Genomic DNA, 15,965 nt, shown 5'->3' with positions numbered 1-15,965 from the left:
ATAAATCTGTATATTTCATCCAAACATAAAACAAACATTCTTTCATTTGTTGCAATTCATCTAAACCTGTATGGGGAATAGTGCATTTACAACAAAAACATAATCGTGTAACTCCTTCCTAAAAATAGACCTTCAATGATACTCCTCTTCATTTTATTTGAACATTTTCAACATTATCAAATGCAAAGTTATTATGAAGTAATTGTAACTAAGTTGTGTCCAATAACATGAAGTGAATATCAAATACGAAGGGCTGTTTTATACTGGCATTTCACATCTCATGACATTACCAAACTCTATGTCATTGAGCCTTGATCAGCTCAGTATGTTAACTTACCATGCATAAAGAATTCGGATTATAAAGTTGGTTAACTCATTCTAAATTTGACAGGAACAGGAAAGTCCCAAATTCAGTTTGACCATACTCACATCATTTAAATTATCAGGTAGCATTAGTATACGCCAGGGCAGTACATTGTTAGTGCAAAGTGAAGCAACATTGAGGGTCCCAGGTTTTATGTGCTTTGAGGTAAGGGTTTGAAAAACAGAAATTCAACAATTACATGTTCCATCATTACATCCACCTAATTTCATTTCATCCCTGAGATGAACTGTTCTTCATCCACCCTAGAATAGGCTATGTTGTTTCTGTTTTAAAAGGAGATGCTTGAAAACAAAAAAACATATCGCCAGAGTCCAGAGGGTCCAAGACATACAGGGGTTATATTCCCAAACAGCTAGGCTGAGGCTGTGCACCAGAGTTGACCTTACACCACTGCTTCTTTGATAAGTATTGCTTGTCACATGTGACATGATCGGCCTGCTAGAATGCCCATTGGATTACCATGGCAACACTGGTTCAACTCTTCTCGCCCCTTAAAGGTTCAAGTTCATTGTTCCTATAGCAACCTAATGTTGGATTAAGATCAGAGGAACTGTATCATATGCAATTTTGGAGGCTAAATTTCGGAGGCATAATAAATACTTCTAATTATCAAATAAATGTCTGCACCAGTTCTTTAAATAATGAATTTATTAGGCATGTTTTGTGTTCCGATTTTTGCTCCATTATTTCTGTTGTTTTTCTTATGAGCTATCTAAGCAATTGTGAGTGAACTCAAAGACAGGCATGGTCATTCTTGAACCTCTGTGAGTGATTCAAAGGGAACGTTTTATTTTTGCACAAGTTGGTATGGCCTTAATTTTGGTTTACTTGCTTATTTTTTGTGGGTTGGCACCAAGTGCACATCCTAATTTGCTAATTCTCATATTCCAAGAGTGCACTTCAAGGCAGGCAAAAAGTTTAGCAAAATCCTTTTTATTTTTTATTTCTAAATCTAAAACACTGAATATTTTGCATGGATATAAATACAATGGCAGATATTTTTGGCTTGTACAGAAATGTGAGCAATTTGATGAAAAAATGGAATGTATAATTTCTGCTGTATCTGTATATAACAAAATATTTATTGAACTATGTCATTAATGCTAATTCTAATTCTACTATTAAAGGTTTTCTGAACAAAAAATCTCCTATTTGTTTCTGAACATTGTTAAGGTTGATGAAGCTGGACCATTGTTTACTGTTACTCTTCTCAAGGATCTATGTAATCATAAAATATTAAAAGTAAAAAAAAAAAGGAAAGAAAAAACTACTGCCCTAAATTGTATTCCTTCAAAGATAAACAACATATTGGATGAATCATTGATAAAAAAAGTTTCATTTTGTGTTCTGTCAGACTGTGGTGTTCAATATACGTACATGTGTATGAAAGTGCAGAGTGCTACGTTCTATAGGAAATCAAACTGTCTTTGTCAAGTACATTCACTGTTTTTTTGTATTATTTTCTGATTAAACACTACATTGGAGGAACAGAAAAAAAGAGTGAAGCGCGTACTGGGATAAATTCACTGCTGGAGCTATAGGAAAGCATCTGGAATGGTGCAGAGAGGATCAGAAAGATGACAGTTAGGACATGTTCAAATGTGTCCATTGAATGTAACAGGACAGGTTCACGTGATTGAGTTGGCCTTGACGTGGACACAGCAAGTGATTTGTGATGACTTCTGTCATTAACATCATCCATGGCATGAATAACTCCCATAGATCAATCACATTCAAGTAGATCTAAACAGCAGGACCTCATCCAAAACATTTCTATTTTTTATTTTGTTTCAAATACCTCTTCTGCCATTATACTATTTCAGCGAGGTAGAATGACGATGGAAGCTGGGTGGATTTGGGCTGATTACCTAAAAGCAGGAAAGGCTTGAACCATATGTTTTAACAAGTGTTTATGGAATCCAGAAAGCCCTCTCGACTCAGGCTGTTGTCTCAGCTTGGCTTCTGGCCACCGGAGTGTTCATACATATTTTGGTCACATCGTCATCAGTTTTTGAGCAATGCACCGAAGGCAGTGAACACTTCAATTAAGGACCGTGGCCTGTTCTGCTTATGCTGCTGCTGCTGTTGATGTTGATCTCTAGCTGCATGATTTTGTTGGTTTAATTTCTGTCTGCTTTGATTGAGTTTAACCTCTTTCTTTCATCAAAAATGATGACCGCATTCCTTGCTAGGCACAGTATTTTCAGTATAAATACAGCATATAGGATTTTCTGAAGAGGATGTTCAATAAAATCCAGGAACCACATCTTTATATTGGACTGTCGACTGACGGGGTAGTTTTATTAAGGTGTGGTTATATTTTTTGCCAGAAAAAAAACCGACACACATTTTTTTTAGAATAATAACATAACTGCATCTAAAGGATAATGTAAGTCATGACTCATCCTCATGGGGTGGTATCTTTAATGTTTACACCAAGGATTGGTATTGACATCTTTGTCTTTATAGTCTTTGTAATAACCCTTTGATGGTTGATAGAGGTTTCCTTTCTATGCATTTGTTATGTGGGATGTCCAAATTATACAAGCGGTCTCTGACCCACAAAGGACTAACTGAATCAATGTTTCTCTTCCTCTGTCTGTCCTCCACGCTTCTCCCCCTTCTTGGGTGGAAGTGTGTAGTTTATACTCCCCCCCCCCCCCTCCAAACACAGCCCTACTACGCACACACATAAACACATATACACACACACACACACACACACACACACACACACACACACACACACACACACGCACACACACACACACAACCACCCGGTCAACTGGATGTACGCTACATTGGGACAATAATGGCACTGCAGCGGGCAAGGAAAAGCACCTCGGGGGCCGTGGTCAGTGAGACATGAAGGCTCTGACAGACTGAAATATGCTTCCCACAGTATGAAGTACAAATCCTCTCCTCCCCTTTTACATCCCTTCATCCCGCCTTAACGTGTATCCCACAGACGCCTCTGATGCTAGACAGTCAATAATTGGCTCCAGACAAAAAAGTTAAGAACGCCATAGTGTTTTGTATGGTTACACAGGCACAGAGTGTGAAGGTGACAGATATACAATACATAAATGTCTGTACTCTCACTCTCGCTCTCTCTCTCTCGCTCTCTGATTCTTCTTTTTGTCCCTCTCTTATTCTCTTATTCCTTTCCCACTCAGTACCTGAAAGCATCTTAGATCACAGACAACAATTAGTCCATGAAAAGGCAGAGATCACCAGTGCATCTTTCCTTTCCACAATCTCACAATGTTCAGCTTCCCCCCCCCCCATTCTTCCCCATCTCTGCTGTGTTGCAGACTCACTCGTTGGGCCGTGGGCTTTTTTAGTGGGGGGGGGGGGGGGGATTGTCCAGCTGGGGGGCCGTCTGCTCTGTGGGCTGATGACAGCTGTACCAGGACATCTTGAGCCAATGTGGGTCACGGGTTGCGGGCCTAAAATACACGAGCGCAACCAAGGAGAGCAAGCCCGACCCGACACATGAATACCAATGCAGAGCCACCTGCTGACGGAGAAGAAAAAATACCAACGCATCCCATCCCCAGCCCCCCCCCCCCATCCCTAGCCCCCAGCCCCCACCCAATCTGAAAAGCTGGCACCATCCTCAAATGTATTCAGATTTCTTAATCCCATTCCTTAGCTGCCTCAGCTCCCCAAGGGGCACGTATCCTCACGTTGGGAATAGGAAATGAGCCACAGATTATCTGGCTCACTGCATAGGTGCATAATAATGTTGTGCTGCAATGAATTTTGCTATAGTGATTTGTGCAATGTGAAGATTACTAAATTGATTATGCAATTCTAAATTCAAGTGTATAAATTATTTCATGTTAATTATTTAATCACCAACATAATATGCATGTTAAGGGAAAAAACAATAAGAGCTGGTACATCCATAATTCATGGTATTTATTCTATTTGGATTCATGGTATTTGGGCAACATTTTGGTGAGTCTGTCATTACGGCCAGACCTGTGGTCAAAATGGATGCAACTTTCTCTTCTTAGAAAAGCCTGTTTACTGACATCATAAGAATACTGCCATCACTCCAAACACACACACATATAAACACTGTGCATCGTGTATAGAGACAGACACCATGTGAGGACTGAGAAGGATATTCATAACACGTGCATGAAGTTCAATCTTTGAGGCAGCTTGGCGCCTCTGTCGTTGATTTGCTGACAGGCTACAGCATAGAAAAACCAAAGCAACAGAATTCCTATTTGCAGAAGAGATGACAGGCTTACCCTATTCTGCGACCCATGTAACCTTTCTGGGCTGTCTTCAGTCATGGTTTTCCTGTCATGGGTGACCACGTCGTGAAGTTTCAGGTGATTATCGGATTACTGAGAACAAGCAAGTGTTTGAGACGTTTTACTTTTAATGCCAGCTGGCTTAACCTTTGATCAAGTAGCCCTATACCTTCAATGCTGCTTTAAGAGGATAATAGGTTTGCGTGCGTATTATTAGACCCTAAAATGTTTTTGGTGGAAAGTTCGAAATGTAAATTAGCTGAGCAGCTATATTGAATGCAGTGGGATAAGACTTCACAAACGTCAAGCTCTTAAGTATATGGTGAAGGAGAAAGAACGTTAAGGTTTAGTTATCTATAGTATGTGGTTTCAAAACCGCTGTAAACTTCGACTATGCACTGCAACACCAATGTAGCATGGTCAATATTGAAAAAGCTTAACCCCAAACCCGCCATTAAAACACCAACAACTCCTAAACGTTGTTTAACTGCCCTTGCAGGACACACACACACACATATATATATATAACAAGTCTTCCTCCTGTAAAAAACTGGGGTCCACAAGACAGAATAAAATATTATACCAAGTTTATTTGTTCTCTCGACAGTGGAGTTGTTTGAAGTGCAACAGTTAAAAGGCAAACAGGGTTTCTCTGTCTTCCCCATGCTGAAGAGTCATCTGTACACAACCATGATCCAACTTGGCAATAATTCCAAATAAAACCATACCTGCATTTAACCTGAAAGCGGGTGCTAGCAATACACAGTAAAAACACGTTCCTTTAAGAAACAAGGAGAGAACGCTAAAAACCAGACTCTCGATTTCTTGTGTCATCTTTTTTTCTTTCTTCCTTTTTCTCCAATTCAAGTAATTTCTTTTCTTCCATATTCTTAGATTTTTTTTTTTTTTTACTCCTCTACAACAAATTCAAGTTCTGAATGAAAAGTAAAAGACAGTATTTCAGAGTCCAGGTGAAACTGGGATTGACGCACTCCACCTACTAGATAGGCGAACAAAAGCAGAGATGGGAGACCGGGAGGGGGGGGGTCACGGTAGGGTACTGTGTGAGGGTGAGTGGGATTCCATGTCAAATAGCAAGACCTGCATCAGTAGTAGCTGTGAAGTGGGGGGGGAGGAAGTTGACGGGGTGGGGGGCTTTTTGAGGTTCGGCTCACTGACGGGGAGCAGAGAATCGTCCCTCGTTGGGTCCACCACTTCCTCGTCCCCCACCGAAGCTAGGCTTCTGGGACAGACCACCACGGCCCATTGGCCCACGGGGGCCCCCAAGCTTGTCTCGGGGTCCCCCAGGGCCTCGCGGGCGGATATCTCGTCGCTCTCCTTCGCGTGCAGACCTAGTCTTCTTCTCCTCCACGTTCAGACGGACGTCACCTCGGAACTTAATGGGCTAGAGGGGAGAGAAAAAAAAATATAGAGCATGAAATTACACCACCACAACCATCAATACTTCTACTCGCATTACAACAACTATGACTTCCTCTGCAGTAATTACATCCACTCGGCTGACTCACGGCATCGCATTATTTCCAGTGATACTACCACGGCCACTATCAGCTTTCAGTCCCTACATTTGAAGTCTGAGCTAACAGTGTGAAGCTAATGACGTGAGCCGCTAGGTTCAAACACCTTCTTAAAAAAAAAATATTTGTCCATCTCCCATGGGTTCAGAATTCTCTTTGGGCTTCCCACAGGACCAGTAATCGGAGTTCGGCCTGTGAACTCCAACTGGTTTGGCAAGTAACCAGTAGTCTCAAGTCATAAATGATTAAGTCTCGAGTCAATGACATGTCAAGGCAGAGAAGTCTCAATCGAGTCTCAAGACACGGATTACCAAACCCAAAGTAAAGTAAAGCCCCAAGTGCTTAAAGTCCTTATCAATCAGTCTTCAACTAAATTAACACTGTTGCATTTTTGCCTGCAGGGAAACAGTTTTTGTAATAAATAAAAACACAAAGTGAAAGCCTTTTACATTTTCAAATAAACTTAAGAAATTACAGGCCTTTACATCACATTTTTAAACTTAAGGCAGTTAACTTCAATTTCGATTTTTTTTTTTGCTTTCTTAAAATTGTACTACAATTGGTTTTGGATCAGAACTTGGCATCGGCCATGTTGGGTCAGGTCTGATTATACGCCCAAACTTCTACCACCATCAGAATATCTCAAAAAAACTAAAAATGCAAACACATCTCTGTAAAAAAAAGAAATATTAATATATATATATATATATATATATATATATATATAAAGACACACACACACACACACACACTGTTAAAACCATGACTGCAGTTTGTGGCAGAAGTTACACCCTGGCAATCATTCCACACAAAGGCATACGTCAGGATTTAGATTTCTTATGATCTCCTCCTCCTCCTCCTCCCCACCCACCCCCATCAAGTGCCCTGTGCGCCCTTACCCGGCTGTTCAGGATTTTCTGCACAGGCTCCGAGTCGTCAAACACCACAAAGCCGAAGTTGGGCAGCTTTCCTCCGCTGTTGATTCTTAGCTCCAGCACGGTGCCATACTCTAAAGAGCACCAAGGTCAATTAGTGAAATACATTAATGCGGTTTCAGGTCACACACTAAACAGACAGGGAGCACGAAGCACACAGCACTTGGCCTAAACAGTCCTTTTAGACATTTGACCATTATATCTGTAGCAGTAGTTGGAATAACAGTAGTAGCAATAATAATAATTATAATAATGATAATAATAATACACAGCACTTGGCCTAAACAGTCCTTTTAGACATTTGACCATTATATCTGTAGCAGTAGTTGGAATAACAGTAGTAGCAATAATAATAATTATAATAATGATAATAATAATAATACACAGCACTAGGCCTAAACAGTCCTTTTAGACATTTGACCATTATATCTGTAGCAGTAGTTGGAATAACAGTAGTAGCAATAATAATAATTATAATAATGATAATAATAATAATACACAGCACTAGGCCTAAACAGTCCTTTTAGACATTTGACCATTATATCTGTAGCAGTAGTTGGAATAACAGTAGTAGCAATAATAATAATTATAATAATGATAATAATAATACACAGCACTTGGCCTAAACAGTCCTTTTAGACATTTGACCATTATATCTGTAGCAGTAGTTGGAATAACAGTAGTAGCAATAATAATAATTATAATAATAATACACAGCACTTGGCCTAAACAGTCCTTTTAGACATTTGACCATTATATCTGTAGCAGTAGTTGGAATAACAGTAGTAGCAATAATAATAATTATAATAATGATAATAATAATAATACACAGCACTTGGCCTAAACAGTCCTTTTAGACATTTGACCATTATATCTGTAGCAGTAGTTGGAATAACAGTAGTAGCAATAATAATAATTATAATAATGATAATAATACAAATAATAATCAGTTATAGTTGTAGTGCTCCCAATTAAGATGTGGTTTCCAGGACTCACGCTCAAAGAACTCCTTCAGCTCAGCCTTGTCCACATCATGGGGTACATTCCCGACGAAGAGCTGCTGGCTGTCAGGGTACCGGACTGTTCTCCGCGTCTCCACCTCGCCCTGCTCGCCTTCCCGCACTGCAACAACGGACAAGGATAGGTTTGGCGGGCGCAGCTTAAAAACTCAGGTACCGGCACCATGCTGGTGACAAGTCTTTTGTCTCCACTCTGCAGGCATGTGAGGGAGAGGGAACACCTGCCATATGGGGGCCACCTTGGACATGTCATTCCACTGGACCAGAAATGATTAATGTCGAATCCGATTTTAATAAGATGGGGGTGGATGCAATTTAGACGCATCCAAAGGTGCAAAATGTTCCGACTGAGGGGATTTTGCCATAGACAAAGAAAGGTAGGCACAGTAACTGCAGACCGCATCAAATTGGGAATACGGCGGATGCCATTACAAAAGTGTGAAATTGCACAGTTATAAAAAAATATATATTGCGGTGACAGTTTTCAGGGTAGGCGCAAGTCTTGTTCGGGGGAAACAGCAGACTGCTAGAAAGCTTGACGCACATTTTTGCACCTGCAAAACATGACAGCTGACTAGCAGGGTTTGGCTACCTGTCTCATAGTACAGATGAGTACGGAATTAATCTGCCTTGAGTAAAAGGTCAGACTGCAGGAAAGCAGATCTCAAATTCACAAGAGCCAAGTTGTGCCTAATCGGCAAACTTCTCCACAAGGTGAAGAAATCTGGATTATAAAAGCCGACAGAGCAAATTAAATATTGAGATGAATATCAAGTACCACTCCTATACATATCCATAGCAATGCTTTGCTAGTAACTTCAGACAGGAAGTACAAAAAAGTACTAAAATGATGAGCCGCCGAGGCTGAGAAATGTGTAAGGAACGTGTGTTTTTATATTATATATTGAAGATATTCTAAATGAGTCATGTTTGATTGTACTCGTCAATATTCAGATGACCAAAATAAAAAGAAAATAATAATTAAGAAAAAAAAAAATGATGAGCCGCTTGCCTGAGCTGAGCTATAACAATACTGGAGCTGAATCAGTGGACACACCCAGATAGACGCTTCATAAGGGACTGTACCTGGTGGTCTGGGGCCTCTGTTGGTGATTGGGGGTCCGGGTCGGGTATCTCTTGGTCTCTGGTCCCTCTGGGGCCTCTGTGCTGTGGCTGGGGCTTCTGGTTTGACCTCTACCCTGGGCTAAAGTGAGAACACAAAACAAACTCAATATGGCTGTATAGCTGTACATGCAAACACACAGAGGCATTTTCACTCGACTGGCATTTTTTGCAGACACTATACTCACCTGCAACATCCTTTTATCATTTTCGTCAATAGCTTCAGATATTAGGCTAACCCGTTGCACGCACACACAACTATGTTCAACAAGAAACTGAACCAGTCGTTGTATTTACATGTGAGCAAACAGCTTGGGGGCTGACATACCTGTGTGGGGACTTTGACAACATGAGGGGGAACTCCAGAAGCTGGGACGACTCCACCTGGAGGAAGGTTCTTACTGGTGACGGAAGCCCAGGAGAAAGGCTGTACAAGAGCACAAGAAAAACTTTCAACCTCATTATCTCATCAGAAAACAATAGCCATTTTAGGGATAAACGGGGCTAATGGTGGAGCTGCACGGAAATATGGTCCTTTTTGGAAAGAGTATGGTAATTGTCAAGTTGCATGTGTAGTGGGGGGGTGGGGGTACCATACCCGGTTCTCCTCTGGCATGGCTGGGGCGGGATCTGCGGGGGTTGGGGACGCGGGGGCCTTTTCTGTGGGCTCCGAGATGGGGGCCTCTGCTTCGGCAACAAGCTCTGGTTTCAGCTCGACTGCTGGTGGCTCGGGCTCCATCACTGGCGCAACCTCTAGGGGCGAGTCGACCTCCTCCTGCTCCGGGACCTCAGGCTCCACACTGATTGCCAAAGACAGAGAGCGTCAAAATGTTGACTCAATTCACTACAGGTGGAAAATAGCAATCTGCTAGAGCCTGGCATAATGTATTTTCTCCTGTTGTACAGGATTAATGTTATATTGTGCACTGTACCCGCCTTGGAAAAATAAATTACAAATTACTAAGGCACCAATTTAAAATAAAAAATGAAACGGTCTTTACACAACTGAAACCCTCTTGAACACCACTTAAAAGATAACAGAGTTACCAAAATCAAAGCCATTTTAAATCATTTCAAGTTAAACGCATTATTTAATTAACATAACATTTTCTTAAGCGCCAGTAACATGTCCAGTTGGCCCAGCTTCAGAAAGCTGGGAGTAGGCAAGAGAGTGAAGAAAAACAGAATAGGGTCTACTTCACCATGATGTCTGTTCGTAGAAGGCAGCAGAATCGTCTGGCATAACTGTGGGTGATGCGGTCCTTTCCTCAAGCTCCTCTCCTTCCTCTTCAGACTCTGCTCAGAATGAGAGGAAGGGAAGGAAGTGTACGAGCCGGGGAGGGGGAGACTGTTAGTCAAAGCGTGATGAGGGAGGACTGCATACCTATAGCGTGTGCGTGTCTTGAGCTAATGCACTGAAGGAAGCCATGGTTAAAAGCACTGAAGTAACACATTTTTGATGAAACATGAAGTATTTAACAGCTGATAACTTACCATCAAGGGGCTCAGAGTCTGAGTCACCAAAGATCTCATCCTGGTAGCGGAATATGTCGTTGTGCACGTAGAACTTGTTTGCAACTGTTCCCTGGATAAGGCAACAGTAATGAGGACCAGTGTTACTATGTGCAGCCTAAACCAAATAGCATTGTGTGTTTTTTCTTTTAGTTTTTTTTTTAAATCAGTGACCTTTCCCGCCTGCTGGAAGAGGTAGGCTGTCTGTTTACCACTGCCAAGAGAATATTAGGATCATAAGAGTGTCCAAGCCAAATATCTTACCTCAGGGGCGAGGACAAAAGTCTGCATGAATCTCCTCATGGGCTGCATGTTGTTGGAGAGCTCTCCCATCACTTGAACCACCACACCCTCGGTGAGTGTAGCGTGTGCGTCCACATGCCGGATCTTCGTGTGGCAATCTTGGAACCTTAGTGCCATGACTTTCTTGTGAATTTCCTGTTTGAGAACAGAGATAAGATTTTGTGTTTAAAAGATGCAACATCAAAAAATTTAAAAAAAGATAATGTTTAACAGTATACTTGTTTATTCTACACAGCTTGAATTGTTGCTTCAGGATATTAATGGATTAATTTGCTTACACTGTTGACATGTTCAATGTCAGAAAACTATAAACATTTGCACACATGCAAACAGTGTCTACAAAACACATTGTAATAAGTCAAATCACTCAATGCTGATTGTCTGACAACAAGGCAAAAATGCATTGTATAGTGTCTTATTTTTAAGTATTGTTTTAGGTATAGTGGCTCAGAACTGGACAGCTGTACTGTTACTTTTAGCTCACACCTCAGATAACTTTGCATCAAAATCCCAAAATAGCTAAGAGCTGGATCATCCAAACTTACATAATGATCCAGCACACTGGTCAAGGCGTTTTGTTTTGGCAATGCACAGACTATTTAATTGGATTAAGTAAAAGCAGTTTTTAGATTACCAATATTACACAACATGACATACAAAGCAGTTTCTCACAAGGGACCTAGAAAGGATTAATTGTGTGCGTTTCATAATAACATTTGTTATTATCCATTTGGCAGCTTACCGATTGACCATAAACTGCCTCTGCGGGTTTGCCATTGCTGTCAAAGCCTCCATGAACAAAAGAGGAGTTCTTGCCATAAAATCTATAATGTGAATATGACAATAACATGGTTAAAAAGTGAATAGGCAGGCCATGAAACAATAACCCCAAACAATATTTAATTATTGAAAAGATGAATTTAATATGGCATTACACAACACATTCCACATTCGTGCACGTAGTTTGAACAATATTTAACTCTACATACAATTTGTATCTTCAGGTACATCCTGTTAATGTGGCATTTTATCATAAGCTCACCTGTGCAGGTAATCGGGGGCCTGGTTGAGAAGTGTGTAGTACTGTCGGACAAATTCTCGCCCGACAAGCTGGGCACTGGGTTTCTCCATCACCATATCTTTGGTCAATTGGTTTTAACTGCAAGTGAAAACACGACCTGGTTCTTTAGGAGTAAGAACTGACAATACTAGACAGATATAAAACTGCACCTGTTCGAACAACAGGGGCCATCTGCTTCCTTAACGATATGAATAAATCCCCGGCTAAGCCAATCATGACTATGCTAGATGCTTCAAAGCCTAGGTCAGCCATGCTAAACAGAACAGTACCCGAAGTCTTAAGATTTTAGCATTGAAGGAGAGCAGTACAGTAGCAGTCCCTCTTTGTTTGACAACCTCGCATACCTTGACGACCACGGCACACCCCTAACCGGCTATAACGATAGCTATGGTTGACACACCTGATGTCCAAGAGCTAGCGTTAGCCATAGCTGATAACTAGCTTCATTATCAATTAATAAATGGCCAACATAATTGCGTCAAGATATTGCATGAATAAAAAGTATTGAGTGAAATGGACACGTGACTTCAGACGTCTTAAAATTTCTGATGTCCACAAATGATCTACGCATATGACTAGACAACTTGCCATATGATAGCTAACATTAGCGCACTTTTCTTGTGCTAGGTCGACATTGTAGAGACTAGCTAGACAACCATAACTACTGGTATGAAGCACGTGTTAAGTTAATGTCAAAACTAGCGCATAACACCACATCGCTTCCCATAATAGCGCAAGAGAGATAACCAGTGAGCTATATAGCGAAGATGAATAATATTCCAAATGTTTTGATTGCAAAAACGGGACGATAACCTTAGACCAGCCGACTTAGCAAGCTAATATTAGCCAACCAGGCAAACCAACTTAGCATCATGGTTAGCTTCGTTTTTCTTTCGAGGCAAACAGCCGGCCACAATGAGGGTAACCCAAGTTATACTAAATTGATTGCTACACACAACAGAGAGAAAGATAATAATTTCGCCATGTCTTCATCATATCCAGGAATTGGTTAAAATGTTGATTGATCCATCGCGTCAAATAGGCGGATTTTGATGATTAACTACTCCACATGGACAGTATAATAGCTTAGCGGTTAGTGCTAACTGGCTAAGTAAACCAAGACATTATGCTCATCACTATTAACCTAAGAAAAACAGAACTAAATAGTTGATGTTATACTCACCAAGGGGGATGCAATTATGTATTATTTCAAGCTAATGCGAAATAAGAAGTGATTTAGTTATCAAAACCACTTCTTCACTCCCGCACTGTAAGTTAGCTTGCTAACGTTACGGGTGAAAAGACTTACAACGTGCAAGTAGTATACCGGCCTCAGAACTGAGTGTAAAACCGACATTAGAGGAGCGGTCAACTTCAGCTAACCAATGGAAAGGCCATTCACTAAAAAAATAGGTGAAATCAAACCAATCGAAATGAACTTTTCACCATAACCCTTCGTAATAACCAATCACTGTGCGCTGAGCTATTCTCACGAGACCAATGAAACGGGGTGCGAGTAGCAAGTTTGTAAGAGACGTGCATACCGCTTCATACAACTCCTATCTACTGTAATCATTTTTTTTGCAATAATATCCTATGTGTGGTTTAATGCTGTTTTACATGAAAAAATTAAGTATTTTTTCGATTCGAGCTGACACGCAGATTTATATCGAACTATATATTAGAAGATGCACTCGAGTAGGCCCGACCCGCCTCTTTCATGCTATACTGTAGGCAAATGGATGGTTTAATAGACACATTGAAACCATTTTAGCTTTGGTAGTGATATATACATCTATAACACTCAACAAAAGGCTAAAGAGCTAGGTAATAATATTTGTTTTACACAGCACTTTGCCTTAAGACTTTTAAGTGCCTCTTAAGAACGATGTGTGGCTAAGACAGCACGAAAACTTCACGTAATTAGACTAGGCTTCTCAAATATGAATTTCCGGTAAGCATCTACAAAGCGTCTCTGAGCACCATGAAGAACCTTCTTCTACAGTCTACACACAGATGTCTACTTCAGCCACTTGAGGGCGGCGACACACTGCCCTTCCCGTGGAGAGATGCACGGGCTCAAGGGACCGCTCCCATTCCCCATTACGCATTATCTTCAAAAGAATTATGAACACGCAAATATATATAATACATCTAAAATTCTATCTGAAAAGTACTGTTTGATGAAACAACATATCATTTTACGTGGCAGCCTATACATTTATGCATGAGTGGGCTATATTTCCCATTCCAGAGGGACAACCCAGGAAACTAAACGGGAATAGCACATGTAAACTGTAAGCAATAAGCCTAATTTCATTACTCGGTAAGGGTAGGTCTATGGAGCGACATGGAAAGTGTAACTAAGAGGTCTAATATAAGATTGCCCACCAGGTTTGTAAAAACAGAACTGATTAAAACTCATCTACAACACTTGCAAGAGATATCCCTTTGGGTACTGAAAATGGTTAAGACAGCTTCATTGGGATGTCTATGTTCATGACTTCATTAATCATTCTCGAAGTAATTGGTTTTAGGGTATGGTATTGCCTGTTCCAAATTACCCCCTTGAGACCTATTTTCCCTTCCCCATAGCTCTGAGGTACCTATATTGAGCTTCACATCATGTCTACCCACCAGTTGATACGTTAATGCTTGAAAATTGAGAAAACGGTTAGGCTATAGAAGTCTGAACTGTACATTCTGTACACACAGGGAAAGGGGATAGGGAGTGTGTCTGGGGGAGGGGAGGGGGGGGGGGGGGCAGAGAGTTCTCTCCTCCCTGTTGTGAGTGGGGTGGGACCAGTTCTTGTCTTTGAGGCTGGATCTCTGCCATTGTTTGAGATTCCTGACATGAGTGTCTGGCTAGAAGGGTAAGACTGGTAACCGGGTGAAAGCGGAGCTTTAGGATGTGACTGTTTCTCAGAGCTGTGCAGGCTGTGCACATGAATTCCAGAGGGACTCAAAGAATGCCTTCTCCTCACATTTCACTACTGTTCTATACACTAGCAATTCTTAGGCTTCTCTGCTCATGTGGTCGTTCCTTGAGTATAGCCAACTTGTGTTGCCGAATGTCGGTGTTTTCAAGAGTTGCGGTTAAATCTTAAGGTTGTGTGTTCTTCCAGGTGAGAAAGAAAGTGTAAAAGAAAAGGAAATGATTTAGTAAAGCTGTAAGTAAGACTTAAAAAAACAATCATGACATGTATTTATAGGCTACACACTTTCTGTTCTTTAAACATGCTCCCTGACCTCCCTTCTCTGCTGTGTCCCAGACAACCCAGACCTCTTCCATCACTCTGTTAGTTTTTCATGTCCGTGTGTGTTTACTGACACTAGGAAATAACACAGTGCTGGGGCTGGCAGCCGACCCTGTAAATGTCTCGCTGGAGAGACATTGGTACAATGCTGCTGTTTCAATCTTTTCTGGAAAACCATGCCCCATTCAATGGGCTCTTAATCACTGTATAAACAGACAAACGTCCTTGCTGTTAAAGTATGAATTCTATTGTTCAAAAGGGTAGGGGGGTGGGGGGGGTCGATTAAATATGTGTTGGTTGCCATGGTTAAGTTACATATGAGTGTTAAAACTCTAAAGATCCACATAGACTTTACCGTTGATGCATAAATATAGTTCTAGAATAATAAAATACTAAACATTTGCCTTGCACATGCATGCACACCAGCCATTACGTAAATGGTCTCTAAACCCTCTGTGATTGAAAGCATATGTTTCAGAGGTGAAAATACCTGTTTGCAGAGGTAGTCAACCTCCCTTTCAAAAGGAGGGCTTAAAATTAGT

General features: G+C 40.9%; 1 protein-coding gene across 1 annotated transcript; it reads right to left on the bottom strand.

Moving 5' to 3' along the window:
- Window positions 1-5,226: 5,226 nt before the first annotated feature.
- g3bp1 (GTPase activating protein (SH3 domain) binding protein 1) lies at window positions 5,227-13,487 on the bottom strand. Its single transcript, XM_080840059.1, has 12 exons — window positions 13,350-13,487; window positions 12,128-12,244; window positions 11,828-11,909; window positions 11,047-11,220; window positions 10,765-10,855; window positions 10,473-10,566; window positions 9,869-10,070; window positions 9,599-9,697; window positions 9,235-9,352; window positions 8,126-8,251; window positions 7,094-7,203; window positions 5,227-6,061 (listed from the first exon to the last, which is right to left on the bottom strand). The coding sequence occupies exons 2-12, from the start codon at window positions 12,220-12,222 to the stop codon at window positions 5,828-5,830; spliced, it is 1,425 nt and encodes a 474-aa protein (XP_080696185.1). The 5' UTR covers window positions 12,223-12,244; window positions 13,350-13,487; the 3' UTR covers window positions 5,227-5,827.
- Window positions 13,488-15,965: the final 2,478 nt, after the last annotated feature.

This window comes from Sprattus sprattus, assembly GCF_963457725.1.
Source record: "Sprattus sprattus genome assembly, chromosome: 6".
In the NCBI taxonomy this organism is placed as follows: Eukaryota; Metazoa; Chordata; class Actinopteri; order Clupeiformes; family Clupeidae; genus Sprattus; species Sprattus sprattus.
The sequence above is the reverse complement of the archived record's forward strand: the minus strand, read 5'-3'. Positions and strand labels throughout refer to the sequence as shown.

Coding starts and splice junctions, on each gene's coding strand:
- g3bp1 (XM_080840059.1), bottom strand. CDS start 12,222: ATGGTGATGGAGAAACCCAGTGCCCAGCTTGTCGGGCGAGAATTTGTC. Junction 11,910..12,127: donor GCCCCCGATTACCTGCACAG/GTGAGCTTATGA, acceptor TTCACATTATAG/ATTTTATGGCAAGAACTCCT. Junction 10,567..10,764: donor AGACTCTGAGCCCCTTGATG/GTAAGTTATCAG, acceptor CATTCTGAGCAG/AGTCTGAAGAGGAAGGAGAG.